General features: G+C 44.5%; 1 protein-coding gene across 1 annotated transcript in view; it reads left to right on the plus strand.

Annotated features, from left to right (window-relative positions):
- TUBGCP5 (tubulin gamma complex component 5) overlaps positions 1-21,357 on the plus strand; it is a 523,861-nt gene extending 502,504 nt beyond the window's left edge. The window contains exons 22-23 of the mRNA XM_086934193.1: positions 4,475-4,575; positions 21,080-21,357. Coding sequence (XP_086790319.1) covers positions 4,475-4,575; positions 21,080-21,126 — 148 coding nt within the window. The 3' untranslated portion in view covers positions 21,127-21,357. The remainder of the gene's footprint in view (positions 1-4,474; positions 4,576-21,079) is intronic.
- Positions 21,358-21,824: the final 467 nt, after the last annotated feature.

Consider the following 21,824-nt stretch of genomic DNA (forward strand, 5'->3'; position numbering starts at 1 on the left):
GCTTTCAGAGGTACTATGGGAGACTCTATAGCAGCACCCTGGGTGACCGGGGGGAGGCGACAGCGACGTTCCTGAGGGGTCTCACCCTGCCGCGCTTGGAGGACGAGCAAGCGGAGGAGTTAGGTAGAGACATTGACTTGGGGGAGATTAGGAGAGCTATCAAGTCCATGGCCCGCAATAAGATGCCGGGGATGGACGGTTTGCCCATCGAATTTTACGGCAAGTATATGGACGCCTTGGCGCCGCGGCTTTTAGCTGTGTACAAGGAAGCGGGGACCGCGGGTCTGCTTCCCCAATCGATGCGCGAAGCGATAGTCATTCCGCTACTGAAACCTGGCAAGGAAGGCCGCAGCCCTGCATCTTATCGACCGCTCTCTATGCTAACTGCTGACTATAAAATCTTGAGCTCTATATTGGCGGCGAGACTCTTACCGCATATGACCACTCTGATCCATGAGGATCAGAACGGCTTTATCCCTACTCGGAACACGACGCTAAATATCAGGAGACTTATCCGACTCATGGAAGATTTGCGGGAGGGGAGCGGCACTCCATGTGCCCTTCTCGGTCGACATCGAAAAAGCGTTCGATAGTCTGGAGTGGGATTATTTATACATGGTCATGGAAGGCTTCGGGTTGGGAGCAGGATATATCCGTTGGACGAAGGTGCTTTATGCAGCGGCGGTGGCGAGAGTGCGGGTTGGGTCCTTGGTGTCCCACCAATACCCAGTGGAGAGAGGCACCCGGCAGGGATGCTCCCTATCCCCCTTGCTGTTCGCCTTAGCGATTGAGCCGTTGGCGGCGGAGGCCCGCAGGGGACGTTACTTTGCAGGTGTGCAAGCTAGAGATGGGCGACAGTTTATCTCGCTGTACGCCGATGACCTCCTGCTGTTCCTTGACAACGACGCAGCAGAGCTCGACGGCGCGGAGGAGCTGCTGGAACGATTTGGTGGTCTGTCGGGATTGAAGGTTAATTGGACGAAAACGTGCCTTTTTCCGCTGAGGGAGGGCACGACCCGTCCAGACCACCGACCGCTACTCCATTGGGAACCAACCTGTCTCCCTTACCTTGGAGTTTACGTGTATCACACCGCGGCGGCTTTGTTTGAGGGCAATGTGGAGAGATGTGTCAGGGGGCTGAAGGGTAGCATGGCCTTCTGGGCCACGCTCCCACTGTCCATAGCAGGCAGGATTGCTCTCTTGAAGATGGTGGCACTGCCGCGGCTACTATACTACTTCCTGACGCTTCCGATCTGGATCCCCAGCTCCTTTTTCCGCCGGCTTCGGTCCCAGCTCACTACTTTCCTGTGGGGGGCGGGCAGGTGCAGAGTGGCGCTGGCGACCCTCACCCGCCCGAAAGATGAAGGGGGTTTGGCGTTCCCAGATTACGAGCTCTACTACCTTGCTGCCCAGCTGCAGGTGTTCACGCAAGAGGTGGCCCGCGTTTACCGGGGCCCGGAGGAGGGACGACTGCGAGGCACGCCGCGGCATGTGCTGGCCTACATTGCACTTGGACAGAAACTTGCCGCCCGGGACTTGTCCCTTGAGCAGGACACCTTTCGGCGATGCTGGAACCGTGCGCAGAAGCGAGCGGGGATTAAGCACCCTTACGCCCCGGAGATGCCGTTGGGCATGCTAACCGCGCTGCCGCACGGAGGCGATTGGTCCCGCCTGCAGCAATGGGAGGAAGCGGAAGTACAGGTCCTGGGGGATCTTTTTGAAAACGGGGAGCTCCTCCCGTTTCTAGCCCTCCAGAAACAATTCGACCTACCGCGTGGGGGCTACCTCCTCCACGCAGCCATAATAAGAGCGATGCAGAAACACTGGGAACTGGGACTGGCAGAGCCAGAGACGGCTATGGCCTGTCAGTACGCCATGATGGCGGCGGGAACGGTGAAGGCGGTGACTTGCTTGTATAACAGAATGCTCCGTGAGCATTTGCCGCCCCTGGAAAGGCTGAAACTCAAGTCGGAGACTGACCTGGGCAGGCCCATACCGGACACGACGTGGGCACAGTTGGTGCGGCGGGCGCGTAACAGCACAAGGAACGCCAGATTTCAAATTATCCATTTTTACATACTGCACAGGGCGTACATGACCCCTGGGAGGATCCTGAGATGCTTTGGCGCGACTGACGCGAGGTGCCCCCGCTGCGCGGCGGAGGGAGCGGAGCTAGTGCATATGCTCTGGTCATGCCCGGCCCTGTCGGACTACTGGCAGGCCGTGGGAGAGACGTTGAACGAGGTGACGGACCGGACTGTTGACTCTGACCCAGCGGTGTGCCTCCTGCATTGGTTCCCTCATACCCCCCAAAACAAGCTCTCAAGTAAATTCATAGCTATGGGTTTGATGATAGCCAAGCGTGAGATTACTAGAAACTGGAAGGCGAGGACGGGCCCGACGTATAAGAGGTGGTACAATGAATTTTTGAAATGGGCGGCTTGCAATAGTACATATAGGTTTCAGATGGCGCGTAGAACCACTAATGAGAGAGCGCTAGAACAGGCGACAGCCTGGGAGATGATGGTGCAGGGCCTCAGGGATAGTGGATGAAGGGGAGGACCTTGGCGCTACCGGGGGCGGCACTTCACAATGACCAGGAGAGGAGAGAACTGATAGATGGAATTGTCTGACGTCCAAGTTTAGCTGTGCACATCGAGAGGCCCCAGTGCGGATGATGGAGAGGGGGGGAAGGGTGAAGGGGAGGTTGAACTTTCGGGGATGGGGGGGAGTTGGAGGGGAGTTTTGTTGGTTATATAGATGAGGACCTAAAAGTAGGCACACACACCTTACTGCGAGACGATCATCCTGTGGTAGCTTGACCGGGCATGTGGGAGCTGAGAATTTGTCGCCGCCCGGCCCTCGGGATGTGGGCCAGCAGGCTGTGTAAATTGGAGGGTGTTATACCAGATTGCAGCACTCTGATTGATATTGTATAGGTATAACTATTGGCCTGCGTATTGTGTGTCTACAATAAAAATTACTTGAAAAAAAAAATGAGAAAACTTTAAACTAACATCCACAAATGTAACTGGCACAAAATTGTCACAATATTTGCATTAGAAAAATCACTCCAAATTGCATGATTCTAAATGCAAACATCAATAATATATGTAACGATTATGCCACAAAAGCACTATGTGAGCACTATATAAACGCCATTACCACGCCATATCTACTGTTAATGCATGAATGCATTGTGTTGGCGGTGGGTGAGCATTAAAGGTGTGCAGTCAGTGCTTAAATGGTAAATAAACAAGTGCCAGCGCCTTTGAGGTCACTGCAGCTTGCACTACTGACTGGAACTGGAACACTTGCCGTGTGCCAATATAAACGCTTCCTACTAAACATCACACTCTTATAAATGTCACATTTTGGACAATTCCAGGTCACACAAAGTAGTTAGATTGGCCTGGACAAGCTAAAAACATGTTTAATGTGTATTTCATTGTTAAACTGATGTGCTCCCCTCAAAAATAAATAGACCTCACCACCCTGTGGTCGAATGTCCTCAGTAAGTGTCTGTGTTAAAAATGATGTGCTGGTGCTGAGCACAGACAAACAAAAGCACAAAATGAGCACTGTTAAAATGTGCGTTGTTTGAATTTAATTAAACGAAATGATGTGAATTGCATATCTGGCGTTCTATTTTAACATGAAATGCTTAGTTGCATCCATTATGGATACGAAAACGTATGTCACACTAAAAAAAAGTACAAAAAGCACTGCAAACAGCAGCCATTCATATTCTGGATGTTTGTGTTCTCCATGTTCGCTTGGGATAAATGTTTGCTGCAAACGGTGCATAATTACGCAGTGTGATGTAATGGCGTCCTTTCGGAACTTTTGCGTGTAACATAAAACGACCTGACTTTACGCAGGTATAATGATAGTTTTGCCTAGGCTTAATTTGGAATAACTCAGAGAAGCTGTTTTCTGCCCACCACTAGGTGGCAGGGTACCCACAAGTTGGTAATAGTAGAGAGCTGACAGGCTAGGTGTTAACCCTTAGATCAGGGGTCTCCAAACCGGTCCTGGAGGGCTGGATCCATGCCAAATTTTTTAAATAACTACATGTATCTCAATGGGGATATCCAAAAAATCTGGCATGGATCCGGCCCTCCAGGACCGGTTTGGAGACCCCTGCCTTAGATAATTTAATGTAACCTTTTCCTTCTGCAAAAAGCGGGTACAATGTTTTTATCACTTGACTGCTTATGAAAGGAACATTTAATCCTGTAAAATAGCTGAGAGGGCTGAGCAGGCATCCAGAGAGCTGTCGATTTACACCAGCCTCAAACTCAGCAGTGTCGATTCAGTGGTCCTGCGTGTTTCTGTGGTTGGTAAAATTAATTTGTGATGTAAGCTATATGGCTAATTACAGTAAAAAACAGAAATATTACATAGTGAACACAAACTAAAAAAAAATATAGAAAATCGCCTATGTCAAAGCGGTGTTATTTACTATTTTCAGGATGGATGCGATTGAGAAAATGGAGTCCGATTTCATAAACTGTCACAAGTTTCTGGTGAAAGTGCTAAACAAGGCTGTCTGTCGAGGATCATTTCCGCACAGTGAGTATAAAGTGCTTACCCGGGTCTCTCGGTTGCCATATGTGATTCTTGTCAGTCTGTTCTCCATTATGGACTTGTTTGAAAACCCAAAGTCTTCCAATGGTCATTGGATTAGCTTCTATGATTTCCCCTAGCATGTGTATTTCCTTAAACCAGTTATCGCAACACATATTGATAATTGATTGTTGATGTGTACAGCCCTTCTTTGGCACAGTTTTTATCAAGAATTTCAGATGGTTATTGATCAGTCAGCCAACTGAGTTCATTTTACTTACATGTGCTCTTGGTACATTTCCTTGTCAGCAGTCACGGTTATCTGTTGTTGTAGTGCATTGAAGTTTCATTTTTTCATTTTACACCCAACATATGTCTCTGCTAGAGCCACAAAAATGGTTATGATCCAAAAAATGTAATATTGATGTCTCCAGTTATGGTTATCAAAGCAACCTTAATCACCCCAAAGCATTGCTCATGACCCCACCGATATCAGTGAAATGACTGATGTAGTTATAGTGTTTACATTAAATTGAGATCAGACTAAAAAAAAAAAAAAAGGTATATGCCGACAAACATTAAATCCAAAGGTTGGTGCATAGTTGAATTATTTTATGAATTTAAAAAAAAATCATGGACAGATTTACCGAAAATCAGAAGCAGCGCATACACCGTTGTGACCTCTGCATGTCAATTGTGGTGTATATGTGTCTGGTGGTTTTTAATCCATCATTTTGCTACACTGTCCTGAGGAAAATTGAAGGGGAAGGACACATTTTGGAATCACCCATATAACCTTTGTCCCTCTTCATCAATCTGCCTGAAACTATACAAGATCAGTATTGCAAACTTAAAGACCCTTTTTGGTTTATTTCGTGAAGATACTTCAAACTTGCCCACAATTATTAGCAAATCTAAGACATGGGAGGGAAAGTATCTTATCAAATTAGAACTCCAGTTCATCCAAGGATCCAATACAGATGGTCAAGAGTCATTGCATAACTAGTTTATTGCAAAAAATAGAATGTTCGAGCCTAGGAAATTATCAACTTCAGAGTAGGATCCGCATAAGTGGGTATATTACCCCACAATTGTCTTCTCCCCATGTAGGTTCTGCTCGTGACATCAGATCTTTTTTTTCCCTGCAACATATACTAATTCTTTCCTCTTAATACTCTCAGTTGTATGCTTTATTATCTTGTCTGTATTAAGTGCTGTGCCAAATATACATTGCAACACTCTTCCCCTTTGCAAGTGGTATTTGGGGACTGACCACAACGCTCGATTTGTGTATAAAAATGCAACTTTTGGCGATTAGGGATAGGACGACCAGGGTCTTCCTGGCCATTCACTGTAAAAACCAATAATGGTGGGCAGACTCTCTCATCTGGAGCTGAGCAGATGCAGCGAGGATCCATTCTTCTCAGGACATTGATAAGAAGCATAAATAGTTGTGATCATCCTCTTCTCATAAACACTAATCAGCACTCACTTAACCTTCCTGTTCTTTAACTAAGGAGCCTATGTTGGAAACCTTTTCCCTCCTCCTCTGATGCTAGTTAGATGGAGTCCATCCCATACAACCATGTTACAAATGTTAAAGATAAGGCACCATCTACTCCTGTAGCCTTCAGCACTTCTTCAGTGAATGTGAAAATCATAACCATTAACCACAAAAAGTATCTGATCCCTTTTGGTATGTAGCAATCATGGTTATAAAGTAAGGGTTTCTTTGGACTAGGTGTGAACACTGAGGGGCTTCTCCTATAAAGGACACAGGCCCTCATCGAGTAAAGTTCCATCACTGGGTTTTCCTTTGTCTTCGGCTGCCTAAGATAAATGTGAATCCAGTCATGAATTCAGCTAGTGCGACCCAGCACTACTCCAGTTTCATAAATGGTTTAGTGGAAGGGTATTCCTTTTCAGCGCCTGCAGTATCATCTCATTCTGTTCCTAATATGCCCCTCAGATCTGATCCTGTAAAGGCGAACATGTTTGTATTTGCTGTTTAAGAATCTGTGTGCAAAAATATTACAGAGAGAGAGACATGCTAATAAAGTGCAGAGGCCCATTTTTTGCTTTGCCCTTTTCCTCACATTTTAGGCCATAAAAATGCTTACTACCTCCTTTCATGCATGGTCTAAAAAAAAACTGCCTTTCTTTGAGCCCCCAAAATACCATCCTGTTGGCCACTTCCACTAATATCGACTTCCATAGTCCCTTGCCTTCTCTGTAGTCAATGAGGTGGTTATAAAGAACTTGGAGTGGGAGATATCTCCTGAAATAAAAACAATATATTCATAGTGATGGTGGGTAGCGGGACACCACTAATACAGTTTGCTGGCTATCAAAGAAATCCCTAATGAGCCTATTTTGACAAGCACACCAAAAACAGTTGTACCATCCTTGTGGTTTTAAATCCAACTTCTCAGGCAAAAGTGGAAGACCATATGCAGTGCCGAAATGTGGGGGCAGTGTGGTTGATATTACACCAACAGGGCAACTGGAACCAGAGCATTTGAAATAAACATTGGCCTTGCCAATACGTCTCGCCTATGCAAGAGCTATTGGCCTTCCCAATTTTAGCCATGTTGTACACAAGCGTGACTTCTGTTTAGCATTGCTGAAAGTGAGTGGTGGGAGGAGAGTGGTGTAGAATGGAGTAGTGTCATATAGTGTGGAGGAGAGTGTCATAGAACGGAGTGGAGTGACTGGGATAGAGTGGAGTAGATTGGAGTGATGTAGAGTAAAGTGGCAGAGAGTAGAGTATGCATGGTGTGGTAGTGCACTGCCATTACAGAAAACACATTTTCAATTAAATTACCATTACATTTGCACAGACCTGATAAAACTCTACAGTGCCCAAACAATGTGTGAAATCCGCATCACCTAGTGTATTGATGTGTTTTGATCATATTCAAATATTTGTTTGTACCACACTTCAGAATTGAAAAAACATGTGCTTCATTTGTGCTTTCCTAATTATGGTGTATTCTACAATATGTGTACAGTTAATTTACTGGCATATACATTTTGTTGTGTGCTAGAAAAAAAATAGCTTTTTCTTTCAGGCCCTAGTGCCCAGCAAGGTTTCACATAAATCCTCTCACTTTCCAGTCGGAGAGAAAAGTAAACACCAAGTTTCCTGGGAAGACAGAGCCCAACATTTGACCTTTGTCTTTGAATGTGCAGCAAATGTGACAAGATAAAAACAACATTTAAAACCCTGTTTATTGCTCATTCACTTCTGAACTACAGCACTGTTATTTTGGGTGTGCTTCAGCACCCCCCACTCCTTTACTACCAGCAGCTATGGCATGGGTGGCAGATATAATAGAATTAGTCGCAGAAAACAAATAGGAGACAGAAACCCTTTTCCAAGAGATAGAGCATGTTTACTGCTGGGAACTAGCATACGAAGGAGACAACAGAAAACATGTGTTGTCCTGGACTACCACACGGAAGAATACAATGAGTCAGTCAGAGAGGTGGTGAACAGGCTATGCTCCACGGGAGGGACAAAGACATGCTGGACAGTCTAACACAAATCAAGCCAGGAAATAGAAAGTAAGCAAATGGGAGTTACAAAAACAAAGCCACTGGTTAGCAATGGGCAGAATGCATTCCTGGGATAGATTTCAACATATCCCCAATGTCTTTGCAACCAGACAGCTCTGCTGTCTGTTAGGCTTCGACCTAAAAAGGCTTTGCACCGCCCCTCTCCTCTGCCAAAAGTACCCTAGTTTTGTGTCTATTCTGGATAGAGGTACTAATGCAGTCTCTTTGACACAGAGTATGTAGTGACTGAGCAGCATCACAAAGAAAAGCTGAAATGCCAACCGGGAACCGCAACATGTCCTCTCTCTTGTGCTTTCACTTTGAAGACTAATAAATCAGTCTACTGCTAACAGAAAAACATTGCTTGGAGCATGGCCCTCCATCTGGTACCCTTAACATCTCAAACAGGCTGGTTGCTTTATATTAATTTTGAAAACTTGCTAGGTAGAATGTGATGAGACATTTTGAAATGGCATGTAATCACCCCACTTTTTTCTACTGTGAATAAAGCAGTCTGTGAAGATGGGCACGTGACTTAAAGTTTCTGAAAACGCACCTTTCCCTAATGAGTTAGCTTTTGATACGTTGCCATTGATCATAACATTTTAGCGTGCCGCAGCCTTACCTTTAAATCATTGAATGCCATGTGGCTGCCCTTTAGGCGTGTATTATACTTAGGGCACACTTTCCCTGTTGGCGCCACAACGCTTTTATAACGAGGCACAAAAGAGACAGTGCACCCTATTACATATAAAATCCTCCTCTCAGCGCATTAGTGAAAGGTGGAAAGGGGAGACCACAAGCATTTCGCCGCCACCGCCGAGAGTCACAATCACCTACCTGACTTCATAGAGGAAGGAAGAGGCCATTGTCCACGCCGCCGCCACCGCCAAGAGTCAGGGGACCATCGACTCCGCGCCGCCGCTCCGGGAGACTCCAACTCCCGGCAGGCACCGCGGCGGCGCGTCCGAGTGACGCGGCAGCGCTCAGAGAGCGCCAGCAGAGGCTCTCAAAAGGAGGAGCACCCCGGCAGAGCGGGGGAGACCACAAGCATTTCGCCGCCACCGCCGAGAGTCACAATCACCTACCTGACTTCATAGAGGAAGGAAGAGGCCATTGTCCACGCCGCCGCCACCGCCAAGAGTCAGGGGACCATCGACTCCGCGCCGCCGCTCCGGGAGACTCCAACTCCCGGCAGGCACTGCGGCGGCGCGTCCGAGTGACGCGGCAGCGCTCAGAGAGCGCCAGCAGAGGCTCTCAAAAGGAGGAGCACCCCGGCAGAGCGGGGGAGACCACAAGCATTTCGCCGCCACCGCCGAGAGTCACAATCACCTACCTGACTTCATAGAGGAAGGAAGAGGCCATTGTCCACGCCGCCGCCACCGCCAAGAGTCAGGGGACCATCGACTCCGCGCCGCCGCTCCGGGAGACTCCAACTCCCGGCAGGCACCGCGGCGGCGCGACCGAGTGACGCGGCAGCGCTCAGAGAGCGCCAGCAGAGGCTCTCAAAAGGAGGAGCACCCCGGCAGAGCGGGGGAGACCACAAGCATTTCGCCGCCACCGCCGAGAGTCACAATCACCTACCTGACTTCATAGAGGAAGGAAGAGGCCATTGTCCACGCCGCCGCCACCGCCAAGAGTCAGGGGACCATCGACTCCGCGCCGCCGCTCCGGGAGACTCCAACTCCCGGCAGGCACCGCGGCGGCGCGTCCGAGTGACGCGGCAGCGCTCAGAGAGCGCCAGCAGAGGCTCTCAAAAGGAGGAGCACCCCGGCAGAGCGGGGGAGACCACAAGCATTTCGCCGCCACCGCCGAGAGTCACAATCACCTACCTGACTTCATAGAGGAAGGAAGAGGCCATTGTCCACGCCGCCGCCACCGCCAAGAGTCAGGGGACCATCGACTCCGCGCCGCCGCTCCGGGAGACTCCAACTCCCGGCAGGCACCGCGGCGGCGCGTCCGAGTGACGCGGCAGCGCTCAGAGAGCGCCAGCAGAGGCTCTCAAAAGGAGGAGCACCCCCGCGTCGCGGGACGCGAGCGGGACGCCCGGGGCGAAGCCCGGGCAAAGGGCGGGCCCTCTACGGCCCTCATCGGCACAAATCGGCCAGGCTAGGCCACCCTATTAACATTACTTCATTGTGCACCAGAAAAGCATTTGCGTGAGTGACTATAGCAAGCAGTGGTGTTCCAGACGTTGGTTGTCCGCCTTCTTTGCGCCAGGCTATCCAGACGGGGGTCGGTAAGCAGGCCATACAGCTTCTATCGAATCGCCCAGGGGCCTGGGTTAGGAAGGGGGTCCACGTGATACGCCATTACACTGACGAATGCGGAAAGGAGTCAGCTGGATATCTGCACAAGTTTGAAGTAAGACTTTTTTTTTTTTTAATTCTTGGGAGCGACATCTTGTTAACTACCTGAACAGTGGGTATAAGACTTTCATACACCTAGCAAAATTATGCGCAAAAAAAATCCACACACTGCACCCGAAATACCAAAGAACACCATGGAAAATTATCTTGTTCAAGTGGTTAGCAAAATAAACAGCGAACGCAGACAATCGTTAGGTCTGTCCCAATCCCCTATTCTTCCTCCTATGAGCCCACCCACTTCCTCGCAAATCAATGACTCACTGTTGCTAGACTCTAACAACGACTTACATGCACCAGCCTCCCCAGTCACTGTCAACACTGACGTTAGCACAGTGAATGTGGGGGATACTGAACAACATGCGGTAATTGACTCAGATGCACAGCTAGTCATTGAGGATGAAGAAAATAATGACAAAGAAGATGCGGAGGATGATCCACTGGCCAAGCAGTCCTCAAGGGCAGTCAGAGCCAGTCGTAGATCGCAAAGTAAACGTGGGGGGGCACGTTCTGGAAAAAACAAGACTATATCACCACTTAAGGACAAAAACATTTGCCAGATTAAGGAGGTCAATAATTTGAGGGATTTTTTGGACGAGGACTTAATGTTAAAAATAGCGGAGCTGTTAGAAATAAAAATACAGACAATTGTTAAGCCACTCATCAGCAAGATTGATAAACTCTCCGCGGAGATAAAGAAACTTGGAAGCACTCAAAATGTTTTAGTAGATGCAATAGGTAATGCCTTAAGTAATGTCAACAAAGGCAATGATCCCCCAGGGAATGATAGTGAATCCAGGGTAACATCAGATGTTATTCCTCCAGGGGCAACTCCTGCAGAAGACCCACAAACTTCTAGCCAAAATATTAACAACTTGCCACTAGAAGCCCCAACTGTCCAGCAAACTGATTCAACACACGCTACAGTGCCCACTAGTTTTGACGAAAATCAGACACAATTTGTAGTTGAAGCTGCACCGTTAGTACTAGTGCTAGCCAATACACCAACCCTATTACCGGACCAAACTGAGTCAGCCTCATCACTTAAAAGTAAGGCATTATATTGGCTCTCAAATAATATGAGGCTAGCACAGGGGGGTGAACAGAGGTTAGCTGATGAAATCAAAACAGCAAGGAGGGTAGGTTGGATAGGAAAAAAGCAAAAAAAATGGAAGGGCGACTGTGTGATATTAAATTTCTCGACCGCAACTGCTCTTCCTGATATCTTGCAAAATATCCTTCCACCACAAAAAAGAAGCAGCTCTATAATCCCTCTCACATTAGAATTTTTCTATACTGATTCACAAAAAGCCAACAACCAAAAACCCCGGAAGCCCGTTTGGTCAATGCGTGATCATGGCTGGGGAGGTGGTTTATCAGCTCCTGACATGAATTACGCTCCCCAAAGTAGGGCAGGCCCATGGCTACCAAATCACTACAATAATTTTCAAAACACTACCCCAGGGCAAAATTGGAATCAAATAGGCAGACGAGGGCCTGGCATTATAACTAATAATTGTGGGCCTGCAGGAAATGCTAAATATAATGGAGGATGGCCAGGCATGCAGCAGAATGTACTGTATCCTAATACCCCAGCACCCATAGGTAATGTTGACTTTAATGGAGGATGGTTGGGCTCTTTTCAGAACCCACCCCCTCCCATTACCCCTGCACCTAGATGGAATGCCCCCGCAAATGGCTGGGGCTTTGGGGCCCCATCCTATAACTGGGGAGTCAGCACGTCGAATAGGTTTTCAGCTCTAGCTGGCTTAGCTGACTGCGACTGACATGAGGGAAGGGCCCTGACAACGCCAAGTAGTATCGACCACATATACCCCAGTTCATGTCTTGAAACCAATTCAAGGTATATTGCACCTAACATAATCTTGCAACAGCCATCACATCTTGTTGAAATAACAACACATCAACTGCTCCCTGAGACATCTAGGGCAACTCCACCTTGCCAGGTAGCAGAAACAGAAGGGGCTTTAGGATGCATAAAAATCATCTGCTGGAATATAGCAGGTTTGAAAAAAAACCTTTTAGACCCATCCTGGCACGACTATATTTCAAGTGGGGATATCATTATGTTCCAGGAGACATGGGGGCTTGAAAACTACTATAAGGTGAACTATAGATCCTTTTTTATACCCGCAGTAAACACAAACGGGGGGAGACCCTCTGGCGGATTAACAACATGGGTGAAAATCACAGGTGGCCTATCCATTAAGCAAATTGATATCAATAATCCCGACATTTTATTGCTCGAGTTAAAAGACACAAAGGGTCGCTGCACTTACGTGATCAATGTTTACAATAGACCACATCGACCGTGTAAAGAATCAATTATTGTAACTCAGTTGAGCAACCTTGTGGCGGGATTTGATCAAAATGCACAAATGATTATAGGCGGTGATCTTAACAGAGGTTTTGAACCCATAATAGGACTAGAAGACATCCACAGGGATGAGGATATGGCAAACAACATTCCCTCAGTAGACACAAATTATAAAGCATCCTGCTCAGTGAGCGCCTTACAAATACTAAATTTGACACTAGAATCGGGCTTACGTGCATGTAACGGGCGGTTGCCTTCAGACTGTCCTAGTAGACCAACTTTTTCTAGAGGGGCACACTCCAGCCACTTAGACTATTTATTAGTTTCCCTGAACTTGTGGCCTATGACTATCGATCTACTGGTAGACGATCGCACGGAAAGCGACCATTATCCTCTGATCCTATCTGTCAAAACCCAGACCTTTAAAACCCCTGATAAAAGCTCCAATGGTATAATGTCCCAGCCACCAGATCCTCTAGTGGCAAACAACCGTAGATCCCTGAAATGGCCAATAGTACTAGACAACTCCAAAATCATTGGACAAATTTATAATGTTTTTGTGAGCCATATGTCTTCTCTCTTAGACAATAACACGGTCAGTAAAAATCTCAGTTTGATAGAATCCCATGAACACTTAACTAATCAACTTGGCGGGATCCTGACCAGGGCAATAAAAAGACCACATAATGCCCAAAAGAACAAACAAACCGGGGTCACCTGGTACAACCAGGACTGCCGGAAAGCCAAGACAGATCTAATTATAGCAGTCAGGGGGGGTTCAACGGACATCGTGAGAACTAAGAGAGCACAGTACAAAAGAATTTTATCAAAGGCCAAGAAAGAATGGGACGAAAGGGTTTGGTCTGACTTACTGGATGCATGTAAATGTAAAGATCAGACCACTTTTTGGAGCCTCATTGCTAGAGGCACCAGGGGAGTGACAGAATGTAAAGATAAATTTTTAGAGGAAAAGACATGGGTCGAGCACTTTACTATGCTATATTCTTGCACAAGCTCAGGTGAAAGTGGAGGATGGGACAGTTTGCAGGCCCCCTTGGTAGCGCACGATGAACCTCTTGTATTTTCTTTAACAGAAACTATCTCCGCAATTAAGGCAGTTAAATCAGGGAAAGCACCAGGCCCTGACAGAATACCAGGTGATCTTTGGAAACACAAAAATTACATCTGGGCCCCTTACATCAATTTATTATCCAACGAAATCGCCCAAGGAGCTGCCATTCCGGAAACCTGGAAGGGGGCAGAGATTGTGGCTCTGTTCAAGAAGGGTGATAGGTCAAATCCCTCGCATTACCGGCCTATCAGCCTTATTGACGTGTTACAAAAAATCTTTGCACGACAAGTTCTTGGTCGGCTTACCTCCTGGATTGTAGAGCACTCTATTTTTACAAAATATCAGGCAGGTTTTAGATGCAAGATAAGTACCGTTGACCAGGTTTTTAGATTTTTATGTTTAGTCTGGAAATATACCATTATAAGGAGTTCCCACATATACGTGGCTTTTGTTGATTTGAAGGCAGCTTTTGATATGGTCCCTAGGGCAGCCCTTTGGAAAACATTAAACAAAATGGGTGTCCCAGGAAATATCCTTCAAATTTTAATTAGACTCCATGAGAACAATTATGCACGTGTAAGATGGGGACCGAATGGAGAAGTCACTGAGAAAATAAAAATAGCAAAGGGGGTAAGGCAAGGGTGCGTAATGGCACCCACCTTATTTTCCCTATATGTCAATGACATCCCTGATACTCTTTTGGGCTGCGAGCATGACTCTCCCAAATTGAGTGGGCAAGCCGTTCCGGCACTATTATTCGCAGACGATACAATTTTAATTTCTCAGACACCTAGGGGGCTCCAAAACCTTTTAAACACATTCAGTTTGTATTGTCATGATAAGGAACTAGAAATTAACTCCTCAAAAACCAAAATCATGACAATCAACCCCCATAAAGGTTTCAATAAGGTTTTTAAAATAAATAACGAACCTATTGAAGAAGTCCCTAATTTTAAATACCTGTGTATTATTTTAGACAGTGACATCACATGGAAAACGCAATTGGAGAATTCAAAACTAAGGCTAACCCAAAATCAGGCACCAATCCTAAGGAAACACAGGAATAGCCATTACAAAGCAGTCTCACCAGCTATTGAACTATTTAAATATAAAGTGCAATCTTCTTCACTTTATGGTGCGGACCTTTGGGCTTATGCTTTAAAGGATACCTTCCGAGTGAGGGAAAATTCCTTCATTAGGAAACTTTTAGGGATACCTGGGTCAACTCCAATGACACCCATATTATGGGACCTTAACTTTAGGCGTACTGATGATTATGCTTCTCTTCGCCCGCTACTCTATTGGGTCCGTTTATGGTCCACGGAGGAGCTGGCTGTCTATAGAGAAGCTTTACAAGAGATATTGGCAATAAAGAACATCACGTTTTTACCATGGCTAGAGTACGTCAAAAAATGGTTCGAAAAGTTAGGGTTAAGTGACTTCTGGTTTGACCCCGATTCCCTTACAAATGGTTCAAAACACATCCTGAAGCAAAGGTACTGGGACTATATTAGAGACTCAGTGCTTGCAAATCCCAGAACAGGGACTCTAACTTCAAATTTTTTTTAAATTAAAATGAACATGCAACTAGAGCCCTTCATGGACGAAATCCACCCTCCATTGGCTAAAAGCCTATACCTAAAATTCCGCCATGGCATTTTGCTATTAAAAGATAGAACAATTGGCTGGAATTGTAATAAGGGGTTGACTGGGGTTGCGGGCTCTAGCATATGTGAGTTATGTGAAATGGTGGCGAAAGAAGATGAGTCACATGTTTTATTTATATGCCCAGCATACCTTAAAGCAAGGAAAAAATGGCTCAAGCCGATTTGTAATAGGCTAGGCCTTAGACAAACCACGGTTGGTTTAAGAATATTTAAAGGCGATACTGCACAACCAATTGTGTTTAGCCTAAGTCGTTTTTTCCTATGTGTTGCCTTGATTAGGAAAAAGAAAAATCAGAGAACTTAAATATAAAGGGGCTATTGTACCATGTTATTGACTGTCTGTTAGTATAATACTGCCTGTCTTATTGTTATGGTGTATATCACTTTTTAAACACAACAGATATTTAATTTATTATTTTAACTATGTGTATATCTAGTTAGTGTTCCTTACAGAAAGGGGACCGACCAGGAACTAGTCAACTCCGGTGTGGATGACCTTTGCGTAATTTTGCACAAATAAGATGTGGTGATAAATTTTTACCCACTGCTGCTATTTACTATGTATTATAATGATGTACTGTGATTTTAATGTATTGTATCTTACAAGGTTTTTTAAACCGAATAAAGATTGAAATGAATGAATGAAAGGTGGAACGGCTATTTGAAGCTGCTGCTTTTTCTCAGCACGGGTGTCACCCTACCTGTGGTAGAAATTTCTCTGCAGGTGGATACAGTGAGTGATTGCACCCACCTGATGTTAGTAGTCTGGGTCGTCCATGGAACCTCATTTATCCAGCTACAGAGGTCTCCCGCTACATAGGTCACCCTCAGGGGACACTGACGGTGCACCTCCTTAAGGCTTCTTTGTCTTAGCACCTGCGTCCCCTGGTTAAATTCATGCATCTCTTTCAAATGCTTATGTGCACATTGTAAGCTCACTAATTAGATTTGTGTGTGTGTGAGAAAGTTAATTCTTTAGACTACCAGAACAATAAGTTCTGCTTCTGTAATGAAGACATTGAATGTAACATATGCTTATTTTTTTGACATAATTGTGTGCGTTGTCCTTGTGTATACTTAAACTATCCCTTTGAAGGAATCATTCTTTGCTTGGTTATTTGTTCAACTGCATCGACTACTTTTATATTCAGAAACATGTATAAAATGTGATTGCTTGTAGATTTCATTAGCCCAGGAACTACAGACCTAATGGCAATTTGTTAAATGGTTGAGTATATGCAAAGGGGCATTTGCTCATATGGGCAGGGATGATAAGCAGCCATCCAACGATGCACTTAGAATGAAATCGAATGTAGGTGGATGCCGCAATAATGTAAAGAGGTAGTCCTGTCAGTACTTAAAAGTAGGAGAGGTAGTACTGTCAGTACCTAAGTAGGAGAGATCCTGGCTTTTCTGGAGATCTCCAGGTCCATGACATAGCAGGCCCCAGCAAGGCCATCAGATAGATCTCAGAGGTTTTCGAAAGTTTCAAAGGAAGTAGAGTCCACACATTCCCCGGGCTACCTTCTACAACCTGATGTTTCCTCCAGCAATATCACAAATGGAGGTGTCTCAGCCTTACCTTTTTAAGTAAGGGTTGCCTTTACACACACAACGGCAATATTGTGACCCAGCAAGGTTCAGGAATGCTACTAAAGGCAGTGAGCAAGTCAGTACAGTGCAGACTACCCCTACAGACTCCTTTGTTGTGGTTGACAAGATCACAATGCCCATGAAGAGAACAGAGGACACCTTCTGGACTCCTGGTGAGCTGTAAACAGATCAATGTGGATAAGGGAGTCCTGCAATTATATGGTTGGTTACTCCTTCTGCCTAAATTCCTTGCTATATTTTCCAAGATAGCTAATAAGATAGACAACATTATTAAAATAACGTAGGTTTTCGGCATAAAGAGCAACCTAAGATCTCTCTATTATTCATACCACTAAGCTTTTGCGTTGAGTTCTATGTGTATTTAACATACATTTACGGATAGTTCTTACACCATTCTAATCCCCCACAATCTGATGCTCATTTTGTAGTACAACCATCTATAATTTGAGTACATGTTTCTTAAAGCCCATTTTTAAGCTACACTCTTGAGGGAATCTCATTTAACTCTGTCAAAGGTGCTGGCTACATCAACAGTTAGTATTGTCACTGTTTGCTATTGAGTGGCACCTATGATGCATCCAGTATCCACTTTATCAAGGGCTGATAAATGTATTCCAAGAATAGTTAATTCCTGATCTTCTTGTATCATTTTCTTTTTTTGGTATGTTTGATGCTGTCCTATTAAGTACTTCTGTCATCATTGATATTGACCTATAATTAAAATCAGGTTTCAGTATTAGTGTAACTGTGGAGTGTCCCTGTCATGCATTTATACTCCTACCTCATCTGCATCTCTGCCATCCAACTCTGCCACACCCTCCCTATAAACCTCACCACCACACCTTTCCACTCCTCTGTAATCCTCACCTTTGATGTCTTATTGCTCCTCCTCATGGCTGTAAAATCCCCATTGTGTGGTGTGGTATGCTGATTTGTTAACTAGGTGGCACTCATTGAGTAACATACATTTTTTGCCTCATTTGGTGGGTATGTAATAAAATTAAATAAGGTTGTAATAGGTGAGACATTTTGTTTAATGTTTTTGTATATATTTCAGCTGACCCTTCTCATGCTTTGGTTTTGGTTCATAAGTAATTCTAGTTATTATTCTAGTTGCCGTTATCACAGCTTGAGTTTCGAGTTAGTGATTTCTTGGCTTTATACAGTCATTCACGAATGAAAGGTAGTCATTTGTGCCCATTGTTCTTTGCCCCTCTTAAGATGCAAATCAACCAGCAAATTGAAAGCCCTTCCTTTTATCCTTCCAGTCTACTGATCTCAAGATAACTCTCAAAAGTAGAAAGTGTCTTTGATTTTAAAGACCAAAAATATTAATCAACAAAGGTAGTTCCTCTCCTAGAATTCAGACATCCATCACTTTGATTGCTTGTTGAGTGACCCCTGGTATCACTGAGTTACGTTTACATCCTTGCTGTATCCCATTCTTAGTCTGTTGGTACTCTGCCGTTAGCAGCAAGACCAGAAACTGCTTGTATTACAGAATATTCCGAGCTCTGTGTGCCTGGACTATGTATAAGTAGCACCCCTCCTTCCCAGGGCATTTATGCATCCTTTCTGTTGACCTTTTCCCCATGGAATTGCATGAATTGTAACCTGCTTCTCTCGTGCTCAGAGCCCAGTTCACAATATTCTTGATCTTTCAAACCGTTTTATCTTTTGATTGTACTGTTTTTTCCGTCATCGCCATCATCTATGTTCACCTTACGCAAGGTATTTTAAGTGCTCCGCGCTTATGATATGTGCATTTGGTCACTGAACATTGTATTGTATTGTATTTGCATTTATATAGCACTTACTACCCCTGAAGAGGCGTTGAAGCGCTTTTTTGCCGAGTAGCACGCTACTCTGGAACCCATAAAGGATTAGTGTTGAGTTAGTATAGTGAAATATGAAAGTAATTTGAGTGGTGAACGGGTTAGTAAGTTATTAAGATTCAGAAGGATAGCAGAGGGATAGAAGAGGGAAAAAGGTTTGCATTATATAGCGCTTGTTACCCCTAATGGGGTGTTGAAGCACTTTCTTGGCGAGTAGCACACTACTCCACAACGGATTAGTGGTGAATTAGTATAGTGAAATATGAAAGTAGTTTGAGTGGTGGATATTAGTCAGTTATTTGGATTGAGAAGGATAGCGGAGGGATACAACAGGGAAAAAAGGTTAGCATTTATGTAGTTTGTTACCCCTAATGGGGTGTTAAATCACTTTCTTGGAGGGTAGCACGCTACTCCAGAACCCAGAAGGATTAGTGTTGAATTAGTATAGTGAAATATGAAAGTAATTTGAGTGGTGGATGTTAGTCAGTTATTTGTATTGAGAAGGGTAGCACAGGAATGGAAGAGGGACAAAGCTTTGCACATACAGATATATATAACGCTTGTTACCCCTAATAAGTTGTTGAAGCACTTTTTCGGCGAGTAGCACGCTACTCAGAAGCCCATAAAGGATTAGTGGTGAATTAGCATAGTGAAATATGAAATTTGAGAAGTGGACATGTTAGGTTGTTATTTCGATTGAAAAGGATATTGGAAGGATAGAAGAGCGAAGGAAGGGTAGAGTAGGGGAGAGTCTAGAGAGGGCTATTTTGGGGATCATAGTAGTGGTATGGGGTTTGGGATGAATGAGAGAGTGGAGGTAGTTGATATATTGATAGAGGTATAGGGTGCAAAATAGGTTAGTGCATAGAAAGAGTAATAGAAAGAGGTAGCAGTAGCTGACATCCATAATGGGTTTCTTGCTTGAGGAACAGTCATGTGATATAATCTGAGCTCTCTTTACTATCGGTACAAGGTCCCTCCATAACAATGTGGTTTCCATGCAAAGAATCGGTATACCAGTCCTGCAGGAACCGTTTAATTTCATCATTAGGAAGAAGAGGCAGGAGATAAGTGGCTAAATGGTTCTCACTCCCTCACCTCTAGGTACCATTTTGCCTCAACCTCCTTTGTATTTTGTGTTCAGCAGTGCAACTCAAGTAGTGCACATAATCCTTGGAAAGTGAAAATCCCTGGAAGCAAAACCAATATTCCCCCTAGTACTGGACCACTTGTTTTAATGATGATGGGAAAGCCTCTGATACACCCAGGAACATGGTCTTTTGGGAAATGAGACTCTCTCCTGGTCCAGAGACTCTGTTGCACCCTCAAGTCTGGCCAGTAGATTATAGGAATAAGACCTATGCACGTAAGTAGAATCTGCTGCTACCTGTAGTCTGTTGTGCCAGCGCCTGGTGAGGAAACCACTATTCACTTTTTAGGAAACAAGGTACACATAGTGTGGACGTCCAGTTCCAGCAGAATCGGCTGGAGGGTGTCGGTGGAGGGCTTAGCAATATCACAGTTACTGTGGAATACCTCTCGAGTCTGAGCAGAAAATCAAGCCAGGTTGGTCAGAAGTGATGGACTCTAGAGCAGGGAAGCAAGGATGTAGTACTCCCTGCTGTTTGCAAAATGGTGCAGTTCTTTGCTAATTGGGCCTATTTGTTTGGGAAAACATGATGTTACAGTGAGTAACTTGTACTTTACTTACTCTCCAAACTGGTTACAGGTGGGTTTGTTTTTAACGGTTCTTTTGTTAAATAATTTGAAAAGTTATTGATGGGATCATCTTGATGACAACGAGGAATGACAAAACAGGTGTGCTAGGATGAGACTGTTACCTCAACATCTCATCTTGCAATAAACGGTGTAAAGTCAATTAATATATTGCCTTATGTGATTCAATGACTGTTTTGATTATTTCTGGTTTATATTTATGAAATAAACAATATAATTGATTATAAAAACATTCACGAGTAAATGATTACAAAAACATTCAAGAGTAAATATCTACATTTAAAGATGGTAATAAGTGTTTTGTTCTTTTTTCTTCTTTATAGTGGAATCACTTGCGTTGTCCCTTATGGCTGGGATGGAACATTGTTAGCAACACTTCTATTTGTATTATTTACAGACGGGCACACCATCGGATGTTTACATGACATGCTGTGTTAACAAATAGCGAGTTTTACATTCTTCTATTGTTTTCATTGCAGAAAGGTGGACGACTTTGCATTTCAACTTTGATCATATGTTTTTAGACTATATTTAAAACTGCAAGAGATGTTATAAGTATCAATGTAAATAGTGTATTTAAAAATAAACTTTTATAGTTGTGGCTGGGCCATTTTTTCACATAAATCAAGTTACTTACATTATTCACTTTCATGATATTGGTTTTGTAGATTTTTTCAGTGTTTGAATTATCAGACATCGGTTCTCTTTACTAATTCTCAAAGGTCCATTATGATTGGGGAAACAAAACACCTATTAGCTTTCAGCAGTACTCTGTGAGCCAGGTAACAGATCCCAGCCTGGCATCAATACATGTCATGTTATAGGAAGACGTTATTGTACACATTGTATCTTTTTATCAGCAAAAATATAAAAAAATGAGCATCCATTGCAACATCTCTGGTGCTACAAAACACTAATTTGTCTTCACAAAGATAGACAAAGAATCAAGTAAATAATATGCAACGAGGCAGACTTTTTTTACTGTAACAAAGATGGCCATCACAAATGACAACCAATGAGGATTGGCGAAGGGAAAGAGCTGTTATGCATCTTGAAGAAAAGCGTACA

The sequence above is a fragment of the Lissotriton vulgaris genome, chromosome 8, assembly GCF_964263255.1.
Source record: "Lissotriton vulgaris chromosome 8, aLisVul1.2, whole genome shotgun sequence".
Lineage (NCBI taxonomy): Eukaryota > Metazoa > Chordata > Amphibia > Caudata > Salamandridae > Lissotriton > Lissotriton vulgaris.